Source organism: Diabrotica virgifera, chromosome 7, assembly GCF_917563875.1.
Source record: "Diabrotica virgifera virgifera chromosome 7, PGI_DIABVI_V3a".
Lineage (NCBI taxonomy): Eukaryota > Metazoa > Arthropoda > Insecta > Coleoptera > Chrysomelidae > Diabrotica > Diabrotica virgifera.
The window spans coordinates 209,547,414-209,567,630 of NC_065449.1; the positions used below are offsets into that span (position 1 = coordinate 209,547,414).

At 36.1% G+C, this 20,217-nt stretch overlaps 1 protein-coding gene across 1 annotated transcript in view; it reads right to left on the minus strand.

The window, feature by feature from the left end:
* The window catches only part of LOC114329884 (ATP-binding cassette sub-family C member 4), a 351,864-nt gene that overhangs the window by 50,490 nt on the left and 281,157 nt on the right, over positions 1-20,217 (minus strand). Inside the window, exons 7-11 of the mRNA XM_050655875.1 lie at positions 17,477-17,772; positions 7,858-8,190; positions 3,090-3,545; positions 2,378-2,527; positions 1,877-2,146 (exon numbers count right to left, since the gene is read on the minus strand). Of these exons, the coding sequence (XP_050511832.1) occupies positions 1,877-2,146; positions 2,378-2,527; positions 3,090-3,545; positions 7,858-8,190; positions 17,477-17,772 (1,505 nt within the window). The remainder of the gene's footprint in view (positions 1-1,876; positions 2,147-2,377; positions 2,528-3,089; positions 3,546-7,857; positions 8,191-17,476; positions 17,773-20,217) is intronic.

A 20,217-nucleotide genomic window follows, 5' to 3' on the forward strand; every position in this document is an offset into this window, starting at 1 on the left:
TAACAGCCATTTTTTTTATAACAAGGTTCCCACTCACCCCTACCTCTTATTTGCAAAGGTAGACTTAAACTTGTGAAATCAAATATGCGCAGAATTTTATGAAGAATACGACGCTCGGATTTCCAGTGCCCCTTCATTACGAAAATTTTGTAAAATTTAGATTTTTTAATTTTGAATATTCAATTACGCCCTCTAGTGGTAGACCCACAATTATGAAAATAATTTCCAAAGTTTTCCCGAGGCAACTTTTGTTAAAAATTTTTTTTCTCAAAGCTGTACTATAAACGGTTCCTGAGATAATATGGCCGAGAGACTTTCTTATTGGGACACCCGGTACATAACATCAACACGCATTTTTTTTTCTCGAAAGTTTTTTTTAATGCAAGTCTAACTTTTTTTTTTATTTTGTGTACCTATTTTATCAAAAACTATTATTTCTAATTTTTCCAGATTTTTTAAGGGGCTCCAACTTCAAAAACCAGAAAAAATAGTTATTTAGGGTGTTTTGGGGATTTTTCCCATTTTATTAACTTCAAAATAGATCAAATCTAGATTTTTTATAGGTTATATTATATAATTTGATGGAACTGAGTTCTTTGAAGACATTCCAAAATTGGACAAAACGCGTTTAAACCCTACCAAAAGCTATGTTTTAAACATTTTTTCGTTTTTTTTTTGGGTGATATGCAATCAACTTAAAAGTTTCAAAAAATTCACAGGCATAGTTCAGGCCTTTACACAACATGTCTATTTTTTATAGACCCGGAGATTAAAATGCAGTTTGTTTCCTAAAAAGCGCACAACTTTTTTTTAAGATGGCTACAGGTCTTTTTTTTATTTTGGGAATTTTTTCAAAACCTTTTTTGTTTTTAATTTTTTCCAGATTTTTCCGTAAGGTTTGCCACTTATTTAGATGTTTTGTGTGGTTTTCCCCATTTTATAGACTTCAAAATAGATTAAATAAAGGTTTTTTATAGTTTATTTACCCCCCCCTCAAAACACCCAACGTTTTTTTGGGGGGGGGGGGTATAAAATCCTAAAGGATTCAATTATAAAAAACCTTGATTTGATCTATTTTGAAGTCTATAACATGGGAAAAATCACCAAAACCCCTAAAAACCGGTTTTTTGATATGTTAAGGGAAAAACCTTACGGAAAATAGAAATATAGTTTTTGATAATACACAAAATACAAAACAAGACTGCAGCCATTTGTCCAAAAAATATACCTACGCTTTTTTTCGCAAAAAAAAATTCTCCATGGAGAACAGTGCCTACGTTCCTTCCGATGAAGGCTCCAATAAGAGCCGAAAATCGCGATTCAAGGGACTGGACTGCACTCCGTATTCTAATTAAAAAGTAAGATTGTTTTGCCTTCGCATTGCAACTGAATAAAAATGGTATACATTTTTATTTTATAGTCGTATTACTCCGTAGAGTAACTAGGTGCATTTTTCCGTTGGAACTTTACCAGCTGCAGACGAGGGATGTGAATTGCATAGTGTAGAATTCCTTCCCTCTCGTCTTCACTGCAGCATCCATTTGACTTGCAAATTGTAGAAGTCTTGGAGGTGTCACCAGGAAAGTGTACCAATAAGTTTTAGTAATATTTTTAATATTTTCAATATTAATAATTTACTATTAGGATTGAAAACTACTTCGTCTTAAAAAAAATCGTTTTTGTTGGTAGGGGTAGGGGAAGTGGGTAGAGGGTTAAAATTACACTGAGCACTGAGTCTTATTTTTTCACATAGAACGTAAAAAAATGAAAAAAGATCGTATTCTAGGAGTGATGGCATTTTGTCTATCTTAACGGGGGTTATAATAATTTATATGATTACCATTCTTTACAAAGGGTATTCTTAACAAATACTTACCCACATGCTGACAAAATAGTCCACACCACTGGCTGCCACTTGCGAAAGGATATACAACAGAAGAACGAAAGCCACGAAAAATATATTACCTCCGTGGATTAAATAACTCCAGAACAGTGATTCTTTCACTTTACCCTTCGAGGATTCTTCCTGTAAGTCTTTCAGTCTTATTTCTGGTTCTTCTTCATCATCACTTCCAGTAGCTTCTTTTATAATAGCATCGGTGAGACTAAGCTCACTAGCGGCGCTGACTAACGACGTTCGCGACCTCTATAAAAAGGAAAACAAACCAGAAATAAGTATTTGCTAATAAAAAACAAAACGTCTTAATGGTAAAATCTGTAATACACTCCTGGTCAAAAAGGTGTGTAATACCTTACTAGGTATTTAAAAACTTGTGTTCCCACCAAACGACAAATAATATATATCTTGGTTCTAAGCATTTCATAATCTTTTCCATAGCAAAGAACAATTCTTTTAATTAAACAAATATATATTTACCCTGATTGATATTTTTCTGCTAATTTTAGCTGTGTCCGTCTGTTTCTGTTTTTCTTCATCTGTAAGTTCAACTTCGGAAGTCAGCAATTTGGCATATAAATTATCACTAACTGAAAGCTCTTCAAAACTGCCTTCATTTTCTATAGTTCCCTAAAAATAAAATGATGTACCTACTTTGGCCACATCTCACAACAAAAAAACATCATGAAAAATATGGTAGAAGAGAAGAAATTATTCTCCAAAAAATAAAATGATGTACTTTGGTCACATCTCACAACAAAACAAGATCATGAAAAGTATAGTAGAAGAGAAGGTGGATGGTTTAGAACAGGAGGGAAGTTATGAAGCTGTTAGACAAACCATCAACTAAATCAGGTATCTTCTTAGCATAGGCGTAACCAGGGGTGGTTTTGGGGGTTATAACCCCACTCTCCTTTTGGATGTACTTTGAGTTCTATACGCTTAACACCATTATTATTCCATACCCCCCAGAGACCTTCAAGTAGATGTAACCCCCCCTTAGGATCATCCTGGTTACACCTCTGCTTCTTAGAGTTAACTACAGATATCGAACAGAGGAAATAATAAATACCCAGCCACAAAAAACCTTGTGAAGAAATTTCTTTTGATGAGTGAATAGGAAAATGGTAAGATAATAATTATAAAAATTCAAAATATAACAGACATATTGTATAAAAAAATATTCACTTACGTTATTCAAAATAACAATATGATCAGCATCTTTTAAGTGATGAACTTGGTGGGTAACCAATACTCTAGTTTTATGAGCTAAATACCCATTTATACATTCATCATAAAGATGCTTTGAAACATGAATATCCACAGCAGATAAAGGATCATCTAACAAATATATATCAGCCTCCCGGTACAACGCCCTTGCCAAATTGATCCTAGCCTTTTGCCCTCCGCTCAAAGACGCCCCCCGTTCTCCTACGATGGTGAGGTCTCCGTTTTCAAATTGTTTAAAATCCTTTTCTAGGGCACACGCTTTGACCACTTGATTGTATCGGTGTTTGTCGTATTTGCCACCAAAAACTATGTTCTGTCGGATGGTAGCTGCAAATACCCATGCTTCTTGGGAGGCGTAAGAGACGGTGCCGTTAACTTCAATACTGCCATAGATCACCTCGAGCTCTCCTAAAATCGTCTAAAACAAAAAAATACACATAAATAAACCTATACAACGGAGTTTCGACCATAGACATAATAATGATAGACAAGGCATACTAAGCAAAATAGCGTAACGCACAGGCAGTCGATCGGTAGTCTATCTATTTCTTTTTACTAAGCGATCGCGCTCATATGAAAGACAAAGATGGCTAGACCACTCAGTGAATATTGACCAATGACGTCCTTGATATCTGCGTTACACCTCGATGCACAGAGCGGCCCATACCTTACCTTATTGGGACCGTGCAAGTTCGGAAAAGCGACACCTGGTTTCATAGCTCAGCAACATTTTTAGCACTTTTAATTATATTGGCCAATTATATTAATCTGGTTGCTAGATAATTGTCAAGGCCATAGTAAAAAACAAATTATAAGAAGAAAAATTAATATTAAGGTTATGTTATTAAAAGGTAAACAATTGTATGTAGTAAATAAAATTAATTATTAAAATGCAGTACTGCAAGCAAAATACAATAAATTAATTTACTTTTATATAATAATTGCATATCATATCAATATTGTGGAGCAAAATATAATTTTTCTTCTTCAATGACAGTAGGTATGAAATATACGTCAATTAGACAATTTCAATTGACAATGAATTATTTAAGAAAGTTGCAAGATTTCTCCGCTGTTCGCGCACGATCGTTTCTCCTATCCCCTCCAAGTACTTGCACACCGCGAATATATTCGTTTATTCGTGTTATATCTATGGTTTCGACATCTAACGTCCAACGCTTTGGTTAGGAATGGTCCCGTTTAACGCCGTGACTCATTGTATGCAACAATTACTCCATTTAACATCAAACTCAATTTTATTACGCAATCTTCTTCTTGTGGTGCCTATTCCTTTCATATGTTGGCGACCACCATGTCAATATGTACTTTGCTTACTGCTGCTCTGAAAAGATTTGTGGTTGTTGTGTTGAACCACGTACGTAGATTTTTCAGCCAGCAAATCCTTAGCCTTTCTTCCTGGTCCACGTTTTCCTTCTACTTTTTCCTTTGAAATTAATTGAAGCAATTTAATTAAAATTTAAATTTAGATTTAATTTAAATTTAATTAATTGAAACTCTAGTGCAGCTTTTACGCGTTATGCAGAAAAGTTTCCTAGTTATGTTGAATACTCGGTACGAACTTGACGAGTCAGATATAAAATTTCATTATCAGGTATAAAATGTTGCCAGCAGTTTCTGGCAATATGCCAGAAGGGATATTGTTACCATGAACAATATCCCTTCGTTGGCTCAGTGTAGATGGTCTTTAAGTTGTGATGGAAACACCGAATAATAGTAGCAGAGTTTATTGATGAGACTTACACTATGGATGTTGACCCGGGGTACTTTGAGTAGAGACTTAAATGATGAGCGTTGAAGACAATCACTCGCGTTAATGAATTAATTATTATTATGAACAATATCCCTTCGTTGGCTCAGTGTAGATGGTCTTTAAGTTGTGATGGAAACACCAAATAATACTAGCAGAGTTTATTGATGAGACTTACACTATGGATGTTGACCCGGGGTACTTTGAGTAGAGACTTAAATGATGATCGTTGAAGACAATCACTCGCGTTAATGAATTAATAATAATTAGTAAATAGTAAAACTTTTTTCTTTACCGCCCTTTATCTTGGCGTTACAAAATGGATGGCGTTACAACAATTTTTTACTCAGCAAACCCCAATTATTGTTCAGTTTTCCACCTGTCCTAGAGAGGGTGTTACCTTTTTTGAAACACCCTGTATAATCCGGTAAAGAAATGTAGAGATTAATACACACATCAAAATAACTTAGGGGACACCTATATTAATAGCTTTAAATCAATGTTAGCTGCAGATACAAAAATAAATTTATGTTTTTAATCTTCTTTTGTTGTTGTGTCGATTATTGTACCAACTTTGACTGTAATGCTGATAAGAATGGCTACAAAAAAATTAACAAAACTTTAATATGGGTTTTTGTCTATAAGATAAAAAGTAATATTTCTTTATTAGTGCATACTTGATTTTCAATGTATAATATTTGGATTTTTATTTAGTTTTGTAATTGCCAATAACGACGAGACATAATTTAAATCGCGAAACGCAGTGGCGTACTATCGGGATGCTTCACACTAGCAGAAGTCAAAGAGACGTTGCTGAGGTCATATGAACATAATGTCATTAGTCGTTTGTAGTTACGGTTTCAAGAAACTGGTGATATTGCTGAACGTTATAAAGAGTATAAGGATAACCAACCAGATTGAAGACCGTTTTATTAGGTTGCAGGCTTTGCGAGATCGAACTGTAACTGCATCGCAATTACAAATAAGACTGCAAGAGACCCATCAGGTATTTGTAAGTGGCCAAACCATTAGAAATAGACTGCATGAAGTAGGGTTAAATGCTCGAAGACTGTGATGGTGCCTGTGCTATCCAGAGGAAATTGCGCTCATCGACCTCAGTGAGCACAAGAACACGCAAACTGGGTTAGACGTGAGTGGGCCTCCACTTTGTTCACAGATCAATCCCGATGTATATTTGCACCAGATACAAGACAGACAAGAATTAGGAGACGATTTGGCAATGCTGAACGATTGGCCATCGTGCAGGAAGTTCATACACAGCAAGGCGGCATTATAATGGTATGGGCATAGTCAAGGTTCATAGATAGGTGGTAGGTTGTCTCGTAACTATGTGGGCGGAAGCGAGAGGGGGAATGCCTACGTCACTCGTACGGCAAAGTCAACTTTGACAGTTGCTTGTGGTTGTTTTCCGTATATTTTTGTGGAATTTTCCGTTTATACCGTTTATGTGTTTAATATTTGTTGAGTTTTGAAGTATATAAGGACAATAATATTACTATAAATACTAATTTGGGTACTATACAAAGACAGTAACGACTGGTGAAGTGTGTTTTCGTAGCCGTGATATAAATAGGGCAGTCAATGAGGGTATTTGGCTCCGAATTCCATCCTACTACATCGATTTACTTGATATTTTCATAGTAAGTAGGGAATAGCTCAAGAAACAAAGTCGACCCTATGCCGATGTGCGCTTTTATCTTGTGGGGTGGTTCCCACCCCTTTTCAGGGGGGGGGGGGAAATGTTTTGGTTAAAATAGCCCCGGAAGAGGCTAGAGAACCTAATTTTAAGCAAAAACTGTGCTATAATTATTTTTTGAAAACTCAATACTTTTTGAGTTATTCGTGGTTGAAAATTAGCCATTTTCATTGAAAAATGACACCTTTACGGACGGATCTTTGCGAATACCTTAAAAACTATGCATCTAACAAAAAATCTATAAAAAATATTTCTATAGGTTATAAAAAAACAAAGAGATTCGTTCCTTCATAGATCTTCTAGTTAAAATACAAAGAGGGATACTGTAGGTAAGAAGAGTTTGGTTTTTTGCTGCATGCTCAAATAGGTGTATTTAACTTGAAATAATAGAGAAACTGTCGATTTTAGGTGTATATTGATACTAATAACTTTTGTAGTGCTTGAAAAGACCTTTAAAGTGAGCAATACTAAATGTCGATTACATTCGTAATGGATAGAGATATTGTTGTCAGGAAACGCGGAGGGTAGGCTTAGTCTATGTTAATATATACGTCTATGGGTATGGGGTGGGGGGTATCACTCTGGGTGGAAGAACCAATTTCGTTTATCTGGAACGGTTTCTAAATGCAACAGACTACCGCGATGTTATTGCACGCACGACAATTGGCGTCCGCATACTGCCAGAGTCGTGCGAACATTCCTCGAAGATAATGAAATTGAGGTTTTACCATGGCCTGCACAATCGCCAGATTTAAACCCAATTGATCATGTATGGGACATATTGGACAGACGCATTTTACAACAAAATATTACGTTCAATACAAGACAGCAGCTGTTTGAGAGCCTTTCAGTAGAGTGGAACAGAATACCGCAGCAAGACATTGACCATAAATATGATCATGAGTTTGCCTAACAGATGTAGGTCAAGGTCAGTAATCAACAACCGTGGAGGTTATACACTATACTAACTTAACCTAAATACTACTTTTGTTGGGAGGTGAGGGGCAACAAATTAGTTTTCTATTTTTTTGTTACCATATGAGTTCTCTTTTAATTTTATTAAGAGCTATTGCGATAATTCTAAGCAAATGTGTTCATTTTATATTCGGGACACTTGTTATAACTTTTTTTTTTTAATTGTTGAAATAAATTATTGGAAATCCTTCCGTAATCTCGCACTTTGTTTTTGTTTCCCCTAGATTAGTTTGATGTGTGTATTTACAGAAAATTCAGCAAAGAAATTACCTGTAACAGCGAACTTTTTCCGCTTCCGACTGTTCCAATGATACCAATCAACTTCCCCTCATTAACAGCCAAATTTATTTTTTTTAGAGCGTCATCTTTGGTGGCTAAATTCCATTTGACGGTCAAGTCTTTTAAGTTAATAAGAGTTTTGTTGAAGAATATTTTGTCGTTATTGTTTTGGTATTTTACCACTGGACGGAATTCCTCATTTAACATGAATTCCTGGACTCTTTTGATTGCTACTATTAGTTCTGCAATTTCCGCTATACCTCTAACAAACATGGCAGACATCGTTTGGGAAAGTATGTTGAAGTAGGACATGAAGACGAATACCTAGAACAATAAAAAATAGTGACTTTTTTGTTACGATTATCATGGTAGGGGAGCCCAAGCGGAGATTTTGGCAGTTACTCGAGCGCGTCAGATTATCACATGCGAAGAAACCTTGTACCCTGTAAATGTACCTATACAATATCATCATCATTCTCTTTGCCTTATCCCTATGCGGGGTCGGCTTCCCTAATTGCATTTCTCCACACAATTCTGTCTTGGGTCATATCAATGTTAATCCCCTTTACCAACATGTCCTGCCTTATCGCCTCCCCCCAGGTCTTCTTTGGTCTTCCTCTCCTACTCCTTCCAGGAATCTGCACTTCAGCTATTCTTCGTATTGGGTGATTAACGTCTCGACGTTGAACATGACCGAACCATCTTAACCTATGCTCTCTCATTTTGGCATCAATTGGTGCCACACCTAGACTTCCCCTAATATACTCATTTCTAATTTTATCCTTCTTTGTCACTCCACTCATCCATCTAAGCATTCTCATTTCCGCCACATGCATTCGTTGTTCCTCTTTCTTTTTCACTGCCCAACATTCAGTCCCGTACATCATAGCCGGTCTTATGGCTGTTTTATAGAATTTTCCCTTCAGCTTCATTGGAATTTTTCTGTCACACAACACACCACTCGCTTCTTTCCACTTCATCCATCCAGCCCTAATTCTACTGCATGCATCTCCATCTATTTCTCCATTACTCTGTAATACCGATCCTAGGTACTTAAAACTATTGCTTTTCACAATCATTTCACCATCCAAAGATACCATTTTATTTGTAGTAGCTCCATCTTTAAATGAACATTCCAAATACTCTGTTTTTGTCCTACTAAGTTTTAAACCTTTTTCCTCCAGAGCTTGTCTCCACTGTTCCAGTTTTTGTTCTAAGTCTCTTTCACTATTTCCTACTAACACGACATCATCAGCATACATTAAGCACCATGGAATGTTACCCTGTAGTTTCGCTGTTATCTGGTCCAAAACTAATGAGAATAAATACGGACTAAGCACAGAGCCTTGGTGCAATCCTACTTTCACATGAAATTTATCAGTCTCTCCCACACCTGTCCTAACACTAGTCGTTACTCCCTCATACATATCCCTCACAATCTTTACATATTCACCAGGGACTCCTTTCTTATTGAGTGCCCACCACAGAATCTCTCGAGGAACTCTATCATATGCTTTCTCAAGATCAATGAATACCATATGAGCGTTTGTTTCTTTACTCCTGTATTTTTCCATCAACTGCCTTATAATGAAAATTGCATCTGTTGTTGATCTACCCTGCATAAAGCCAAATTGATTCTCGGATATTTCGGTCTCTTCACGTATCCGTCTGTCAATTACTCTTTCCCATATTTTCATGGTGTGGCTAAGCAGTTTTATAGCCCTGTAGTTTGTACATTGTTGTATATCTCCCTTGTTTTTGTAAACAGGTACCAGTATACTGCTTCTCCATTCGTCTGGCATTTGTCCGACTTCCATAATTCTATTAAATAGACCTGCTAGCCACCTTGTTCCTGTCTCTCCCAATGCTCTCCATACTTCCCCAGGAATATCATCTGGTCCTACCGCTTTTCCTTTCTTTATTTTTTGAAGCGCTTGAGCCACTTCCTCGTTTGTTATTTTGGTGACCATTGCTGCTACTGTCTCCGTTGACTCTACAGGCTGTCTGTCAAATTCTTCATTTAGTAAGCTGTCAAAGTACTTTCTCCATCTCTTTTTGACTTCCCTTTCGTGAACTAGTATTTTATTATTTTCATCTCGGATACATCTAATCTGATTAAAATCTTTTGCTTTCCTTGCTCTCTGTTTGGCTATTTTATATATCTTCGTTTCGCCTTCCCTGGTATCAAGTTGATCATATAGGTTTGAATACGCTTCTGCTTTGGCTTTTGCTACTGCTACTTTCGCTTCCTTTTTCGCCACCATATAGTTTTGAAGATCTGTGTCGGATCTGGTTTCTTGCCACTTTTTATATAATTTTCTCTTCTCTTTTATTTTTCCTTGTACTTCGTTTGACCACCACCAAGTCTCTTTATCCTCAAACTTTTTTCCTGACGTTTTCCCAAGTATTTCAATAGCAGTCTCTCTAATACTACTGGCCATTTTTCTCCAAATTGTATTAGGGCTTCCTTTCATGTTCCAACATATTTTTTCTACTATTCTTCTCCTGAATAGACCTTCTTTCTCATCTTTCAGCAGCCACCATTTGATTTTTTGTGGTCCTCTCCGATATTTTTGTTTAGTTTCGCTTTTTACTTCGATGTCCAGAACAAGCAGCTTATGTTGTTGGCTTACTGTCTCACTCACTATTACCTTGCATTCACGTATGTCTTCTTTCCTTATCATGAAGTAGTCTATTTGGGATTGATGTTGTCCACTTTTGTAGGTAATAAGTTGAGTTTCTCTCTTTTTAAAGAATGTGTTAACAATCGCCATATCCAATGCTGTTGCTAATTCAAGCATGTCATCTCCAGCTTCATTTCTAGTTCCAAAGCCTAATCCCCCATGTATTGTTTCATATCCTGTCTTGGTTTGGCCCACATGTGCATTGAAATCACCTCCTATTATAACTTTCTCCTCTGCTGGAATATCACTCAGTACGTCTCCTAATTGATCATAGAAAGCTCTTCTTTCATTCTCACCCAGACCTGTTTGGGGAGCATACACACAAACAACATTCAATACCTCTTTATCAATTACAAATTTCACTGACATCATTCTATCACTAGTTCTTACAACTTCTACTACGTTATCTTTCATTTCACTATCAGCAATTATACCAACTCCATTTCTAGTGTTACTACTCCCTACATACCACAATTTGTATCCTTCACCTAGTTCTTTAGCCCTTTGTCCTTTCCACCTAGTTTCTTGAATACAAGCAATTTGAACTCTTCTTCGTTTGAGCGCATCCACTAACTCCAGACTCTTACCTGTAAGACTACCAAGATTCCAAGACCCTATCCTGATTTTTCTAACCTGCAATGGTGTTCCCCCTGAGATAGTCCTCACCCGGAGATCCGAACGGAGGCTCATTTTACTTCCGGAACATTTTACCTCAGGAGATGCCATCATTTCAGTATAAGTTTTTACTGCGTTTGGAGAAGGTCTTTTCATTATTATGGCCTGAAAAGATTTTTGGATATTTGATGCCTGAATGCCTTTTCTATCAGCACCATACCCTGCCCTGCACGTTTAGCCAATACACCACCAATGCAACCAAAGTGCAGTATTACCCCACACCCGCCTGCATTTTTCTGTATAGGCCAGGATCCCTACTGTAAGGACTGCCCTATAAGCCAATGTATTGTTGCCCGTATCCCGCCGCTAGGAGGCACGTACTTTGGTTATTTCGGGATACTAAATGTACCTACACAATATATTGGCTCTTAATACAGGACAATTCGTTAAGCGGGGCGTAAGGAAATGGGTGAGTCACAAAGTTTCACAAAAAAGCGAATATTTCGCGAAATGAGCTTCAGATCGAAAAACAAAAAAATACGTATTCCAATATTTTTAAAAAATCTATCGAATGATATCAAACACGACCCCTCACGGAGAAGGGTGGGGAGTAAATTTAAAAGTTTAAATACGAACCTCGCGATATTTCGCGAAATGAACATCAGAAATACACGTATTACGTGAAAAATACAGGTATTTAATATTTTTGAAAAATCTATCGAATGACATCAAACACGACCTCCCAAGGAGGTGGGGTGGGGGGTTACTTTAAAATCTTTAATAGGAGCTCCCATTATTTATTGCGGATTTGGATTCCTTACGTAAAAATAAGTTACTTTTATTCGAGACATTATTTCGAGTTATGAATAGATGGCGCTATAATCGGAAAAAACGATTGTTGGAAATGGAAAATTAAATTAAAAAATGGAAAGTATCCCACTTTATGGAACACGTAACTTGACTTTTTTTGGTTTTATGATATACTCTTCACAACTGCAAATTTAACATACTTTCCTCCCCTACTATTAGGTCAGTATAATAACAAAATATCGAAACGATATTAAAAAATATTTAATCTTGGCATCGCACTAGATCATCTATTTTTACATACCAAAACTAGTTTGTTCACGAAGTCTCAACAAATGTGAATATCTACAAATAAATATTTTTTTCCGCGAGAATGAGACATTTGTTACCATTGGCAACGCCGCAAATAATGCGGCGCTTATCTTTTTCTGCAATTTGGGTCAACGTTCCGATTCCTTTACCTGGGTCAAGCAAATTTGGACCTTGGAAGCACCTACCTAACGTTTTCTTTAAAGAAGATGGCATATTACGCATCTAAAGTTAATTGTGCACTTGAGATAAAATCTCTGGAGAAACTCTCGAGACTAGTCTCAAATGATACCCAATTTGGGTTCCGCAAAGGACTTAGAACAAGAGAGGCATTGTTTGCGTTTAATATCCTCTTTCAAAGATGCTTAGATATGAACCTGGATATTTATTCCTGTTTCATCGACTTCGAAAAAGCGTTCGACAGGGTCCGACATGAAAAACAATAGAATTATTGAAAAACAGAGATATAGACAGACGAGATTTACGAATTATCATAAATCTGTATTGGAATCAAAAGGCCAATATAAAGATAGAACGACAAGAATACGAGAATATTAATATAAAGAGAGGGGTAAGACAGGGTTGTGTTCTGTCGCCGCTACTGTTTAACCTATACAGTGATGCCTTATTTCAGGAAGCAATAGCGGAGCTAAGTGATGGAATCTCTATAAACGGAAGAATAGTAAATAACATAAGATTCGCTGATGACACCGTTATAATGGTTGACACCCTGGAATCGCTACAAGAATTGCTAAATAGAATTAACGATTATTGCATTCGATACGGACTAAAAATAAACGAAGAAAAAAACTAAATTTATGATCGTCTCAAAAACAGAACATGGAAATGAAAGGTTAATGGTAGAGCAAACCCAAATAGAAAAAGTAAAGACATACAAATATCTGGGAACCTGAGTCGATGACAAAAATGACAAAAGCAAGGAAATTAAAGTCCGAATTGAAACTGCAAGGCAAGCATTTATAAAAATGAAGACACTGCTTACAAACAAAGACCTTCAGTTGCCTCTCAGATTGAGGGCTCTAAGATGCTACATATTTTCTATATTGCTATACCGAATGGAAGCTTGGACATTGAGGAGACAACACATAGGAAGAATAGAAGCGTTCGAAATGTGGTGTTAGAGAATAATATTGAAAATTCAGTGGGTTCAAAGGATTACCAATGTTGAAGTGCTACGACGTTTAAATAAGGAATTAGAAATTATGAAGAGTATAAAAACTAGAAAACTGGAATATTTGGGTCACATTACCAGAGGAGAAAAATACGAGTTGCTGAGAATTATTATGCAAGGAAGGATCCAAGGAAGAAGAAGCATGGGAAGAAGACGCATCTCCTGGCTGAGGAACCTTAGAGAATGGTTTAACTGTAGTTCATTACAACTGTTCAGAGCAGCAGCCAACAAAGTGACCATAGCCATTATGATATCCAACCTCCGATAGGAGAGGGAACTTTAAGAAGAAGAAGTCATAAAGTATTGTCCATTTGAGATCACTTGCGGTCTCGAGATCGGCATAATCATAATTTGAGTGGCAGAGATAATCAGACTCATGAACTGAAGAGAAGAATCGGTCTTGGGTGGGCAGCATATGGAAAACCGAGAGAAACTTTTAAAAGTGAGCTGCTTACATTATGCCTAAAGAGAAAGGTATTTGATCAGTGCGTCCTCCCAGTCTTGACATACGGGGCAGAAACATCAACTTAACAAAAGCCTCGGCTACCAAACTGACAGTCACCCAGAGAAGAATAGAGCGGTGCATGTTAGGAATAACTCTGCGAGACAAAATAGAGAGATATTGCATAGTAACTTTTGCACTTGCTGTATTTTGCACGCGTTATTTTGACAGTAGAGCATGCGCAGATGTGATATTTGGCTTACGCTGCGTTATTGAAAATAGTGCCTGCCGTTATTAGGGGAGCCGTTACGCTGTGCCGGCTGTGCGGTATTCGTTGCGCTATTTTCTTTTCAGGTTATGTTTGTTGTTTTTCTTTCATTTAAACCAAGTTTATTTGTAATCATTTTCTAAAATGAGTACCTCAGACAGTAGCAAACGAATCAGATATACATCTGATGACGATTTGTGTTTATTAAAATAAGTTTTAGGTCAAAATCAATTGACTTATTCAGAAAATTGGACGTTAGTTCAGGAAAACATGAAGTGTACAACAGGAATTTTTTTCATTTTAAGAACACTCAAGGATCATTTGTTTCTCATGCTCGATATTTGCAGGGCCTATTTTACCGCTAGGCCCGTGAGGCACCTGTCTCGTGCCCATATTTGAATGGGGCCTGGAAAGATCACCAAACAAAACATGTTTATTACAATAACAAAACAAATTTTCAAAATTTTTTCATTTTACCAATAGGCAATGATAAATGATAACCATAAGAGTTATAATTAAGTGGATAGGCGCAAACTTTCGGCTTCAATGCTCTTTAAATGCATTCATTTTTTCGAATCCTCAAAAAACTAATAAATATTTTTAAAAAATTTAGACGCAAAATGAAAGATTACATTATTACCGAGGACCGAATGTCCCTTATAATAAATAAAAAGTTTCTTTTGAATACGATATGTATTCAAAAATCTCACTCAATTTTCCCTTTTTTTCACCCCTGTAACTTATTAAAATATAAACATTATCGAAGATTTCAAGGACTCTCGGCCCTCGGTAGTAACGTACTCTTTTATTCTGCGTTTAAATTAAAAAAAAATTTCATTTAAATAATATTAAAGCCGAAAGTTTGCGCCTATACCCTTAAACTCAAACAATGTTAAATTGTTTAAATTTAAATTTTGTTTATTGTTAATAAAAATTTTATTTTCTTGTGCAACTATATTTCTATTAAATGATTATTACATTTAAAAAAGTTATTAATATTATTAAATTATATTTAGGGACCCGAAAATTGTGTATAGTGAAAGCCACTGCGCATCCGCTAGGAAAAATATTCTGATTCGGATTTTTTGCACAATCTTACTCAAAAAGGACTCCTTTTAACTTGGCATGTTGCCAGGACCAAAAGGTGGTCAAAAATTTTTTAAACGTTTTTTTTTGTTTTTTCCTAAAATTATCTTTTTTGCATGGAAAAAAGTTTTTTTTAGGTTTCTTGGATCATTCCAAACAGAAAAGGTCTTTAGTGACTTTTCTCTAAAAATTATAGTTTTTGATAAATTAGCGATTAAAAATTGAAAAATTGCGAAATCGGCCATTTTTAACCCTCAAAAACTATGTGAAAAACTGAAAATTTCAATGTTGCCAAGGTAGGTAGATATTCTTTAAACATCGATTGATGAAATCCCAAAGAGTTTTTTGCAATACAATATTCAGAACTCCTTTGTTTTTTAATTGATAATCAAGCGTGCGCGACACTATTTTCCACCGACAGTATGGTGCAAATGACAGGAATAAATTCGTTATTTCGTAAACCGGCGACTTTAAGGAAAAATCCCGAAAGAGGTCGATTTTTATTTTTAAGTTATGATATTGTGGCATATATGGTATACTAGTGACGTCATCCGTCGGGGCGTGATGACGTAGTCGATGATTTTTTTAAATAAGAATAGAGGTCGTGTGGTAGCTCATTTAAAAGGTTCTTCAATTCTCTATTCAGTAATGTAAACCTTTACATAATTATTTATACAGGGTGTCCTTCTACTTCTTTTTTGTCAAATAACTTAATTTAATAAAAATTTTTTGGACACCCTGTATAAATAATTATGTAAATGTTTATATTACTGAATAGATAATGGAAGAACCTTTCAAATGAGCTGGCACACGACCCCTATTCTTATTTAAAAAATCATCGATTACGTCATCACGTCCAGATGGATGACGTCACTAGTATACCATATATGCGACAATATCATAACTTAAAAATAAAAATCGACCTGTTTCGGGATTTTTCCTTAAAGTCATCGGTTTACGAAATAACGAATTTATTCATTTCATTTGTACCATACTGTCGGTGGAAAATAGTGTCGCGCACGCTTGATTAGCAATTAAAAAACAAAGGAGTTTTGAATATTGTATTGCAAAAAACTCTTCGGGATTTCATCAATCGATGTTTAAAGAATATCTACCTACCTTGGCAACATTCAAATTTTCAGTTTTTGACATAGTTTTGAGGGTTAAAAATGGCCGATTTCGCAATTTTTCAATTTTTAATCGCTTATTTGTCAAAAACTATCATTTTTAGAGAAAAGTCACTACAGATCTTTTCTGTTTGGAATGGTCCAAAAAACCTAAAAAAAACTTTTTTCCATGTAAAAAAAATAATTTTAGGAAAAAAACAAAAAAAAAACGTTTAAAAAATTTTTGACCACCTTTTGGTCCTGGCAACATGCAAATTTGTTAAAAGGAGTTCTTTTTGAGTAAGATTGTGCAAAAAATCCGAATTAGAATATTTTTCCTAGCGGATGCGCAGTGGCTTTCTGGACTAGTAGTGCCTCGGGCCTGATTTGAAGTAAAATAGGCTCTGGATATTTGGAAGAGAATTCAAACCTTCCTTTCATTTAAATCAAATTTTTTATTTTTAGCATGTAATAGGTGTATGTTCATCTTCCAGAATGTTATGCAAGATGATAAACTAGATGTCTTCATCATTAGCTTTGGCCAAAATCAGAGCTAACTAAATCTTGATCCAAAATTGCATACAAATTAGACAAACAACTAATCTTAATCGAGCCGTAAAAATACCGCCACCAAAATGTTGAGCAATATCTGTATTTATGGCACTTCTGAGAAATGTCAATTCTGTCAAAATAGCGCAACGTAGGCTGTGTTAAATTTGAAATATCTCTCTAATAACAAACGAAGACATCAGGAGAAGAACCAAGGCGACTGACATCATCGAGAGGATAGCCAGACTAAAATGGAGATGGCTAGGACACATAGCCAGAATGACAGATGGGCGATGGACCAAGACGTTATTGGAATGGAGGCCAAGGAAAGACAAGAGAAGCGTCGGTCGACAACCTAAAAGGTGGATTGACGATTTAAGAAGGATGACTAAAAACTGGATGAGGGCGGCGCAATATAGACGGGGTTGGAAACACGAGGAAGAAACATATGTTCAACGGTGGACTTTTGCGGCTGGATGATGGTGATGGACATAGTTTTGATATAGAATATAATTAATGAAGAAATTTATAATATTAATTAAAAGTACCTGCCTTGGTAGCTGTGATCTGCTGGTCAGTCAATACCATTGTCAATAATGTAGCGAATAAAGCAGCTCTGGTAGTAAATAAGTTGAAGGTCATAAACAAAGCTCTTACATACGACGACTTTGTTACAATTTTCAGTTCAGCTTTCCTCGCTAATTTGATCAAATGTTTGAAAGGCTTTTCCCATGCGTACATCTTGATTACTTGGACACCAGATATGACTTCATCCATCAGTCGGACTCTCTCGTCCGTTCTTAGAGCAGTTTGTTTTCTATAAATTGCAGAAAGTCGACCAGTGTATGCTAAAAAATGATATTTGAATAATTTATTAGTTCGTATTACAAATAAAATAAATTATTTGTGGCCATGTATATTTGTTTAATGCGAGCACCACACTCTCGGCGAAGTTACTTCGCCAAAGTTGACCGAAGTCAGAAGTACGTCACTAAACACTCGTTCTACTTCGCGAGGAACACATTCAAGCGGTGCGATACCGACATCGATCCCTTTGACTCGATCGAAAAAACCGCCTCAGAATGGAAGTAGGCCGAGGCGCATCAAAGTAGCACAAGGTGGCTGTCTACACTCTCGTACTTGCTGAACTTCGATCGACTTCGTCGAGAGTGTGGTGTCCGCATTAAGCGAGCACCACACTCTCGGCGAAGTTACTTCGTCAAAGTTGACCGAAGTCCGAAGTACGTCACTACACACTCGTTCTACTTCGCGAGGAACACATTCAACCGACATCGATCCCTTTGCGCTGTTTCACATTATAAGAATTTAAACGTGCGAGGGTTAGAACGCACGACGACATTCCAATGGTGGCTTATGTAATCATATGGAGCCTTTCTCACTAGACGGTGGTTGTAAAGTTCGGTGAGTTCGCTTACAACAACAGACGGCAGTCGTGCCGTCTTTACGCACCCAGTAGCATAGGGGACTTAATGCATCCTTTCATATGATACTGTCATTCAGTCGCACGAAGGTATCTTTGGTTGTTTGGTACATTATTTTCATTTACACTTTGTGGCTGTTTGAAGTAGGTGCATATATTTTATATTATGATGTCTCAGATTGATGGTGAAATATCAATATAACATTAATTGAAGCGAGACCTGTTCTTTGGGACAAAACAATAGAAATATATAAAGAGAGAAACTTGACGAGAAATGCTTGGAATGGTGTATGCCGTGCACTTAACAGTGAATTTGACGAATTAGGTGATAAAGAAAAAAACACATTTGGTAAGCAGTAAGTACAGCAAAATTAATTATATGTTACTGATAACAACAGTAATTAAAACTGCTAACTATATTATAATAAACTTTATTTTACATAGTTGCAATTAACGTTGAGTATAGAGGGTGTTCCATCAATATGTGTGAATATAAAAATATATAAATCGTATCTTTTTGCGTTCATAGGACGGACCCAATGAATTCGGTTCCTCTTATTTCTCTTTCTTCGAAAATAAAGTAACCACAACGCTATAATTTGATTTCGCTCCATATAATATAACTATACCTTTTATTCTACGAAATTATATTCAGTTTCATAGGGTAAACGACTCGGTGAAAACTGGAGTAGGGCGGCCGTCACGTCTTGTGTGAATTTATCTAAAAATAACATTTAAAATAAGAGGAACAACATTTAAAAACGAGTGGATGACGGAGGGTCTTTTAAATTCTGTACATGAAAACATAGATTGTAATGTTTTTCTGAAGTTATTTCTTTGTAGCATTTTTGTAATAAACTATTCTAAATGGGAAATAAGCCACAATTTAACTAAAAAAATGATTTTATTAACATTTCGACACCCAAATCAGATGTCGAAAGGTTAATAAAATCATTTTTCAGTTAAATCGTGGCTTATTTCCCATTTAGAATAGTTTATTACATAGATTGTATGAGCTAATTAGATGAGCTAATGCAAGATCCCACAAATAACTTAGTAGAACAACGATTATAAAAACAAATTAAGACTTAGAATTAGAAATTTCAAATGAATTAAATACGCATTACAGTACATTAGGACAAAAGTATGGACAAAAAATACCCATATGTAATGATATATCGTCATGATACTTATCAGACATCGTATCATGTACCTACCTCAGCCACAAAGTATAAATAAAAATAATATACCAAACAACACAGCAAAATATCTTCGTACGACTCAACTCTTATTGTGTGAAAAGGACAAGTGCGTCAAAACTATCGCACGAGAAAACCCTCGCACGTTCAAAATTATTATAATATGAAACAGCCCTTTGACTCGATCGCAAAAACCGCGTCAGAATGGAAGTAGACCGAGGCCCATCAAAGTAGCACAAGGTGGCTGTCTACCCTCTCGTTCCTGCTGAACTTCGATCAACTTCGCCGAGAGTGTGGTGCTCACATTAAAATATGCTGTAGGGTAAGAAAACGTGTAAGCGACACACATTAGTACCACCTTATCTTCAGCTACATAAGCTTTATATTATAAAAACGTAAATCCAGATCAAAACATTATCATTTCTTTCATTTAATTTTTTTCCAAAAACAGTTGTATTCAAATGTATTCCTCTCTCTCTCTCTCTCTCTTCAATGGTACTATAGCCTAAGTCGGGCTCTGGTCTCTCCCAGCAGCATCCACCTCTAAGCACCTCTTCCACGGCGCTCTCCTCCAGTTATCACCCTAAATATGTCTAGCAGCATTGGTCTATTCGCCTCTACCTTGGTATTAATACTACCATGGTTCCACTAAG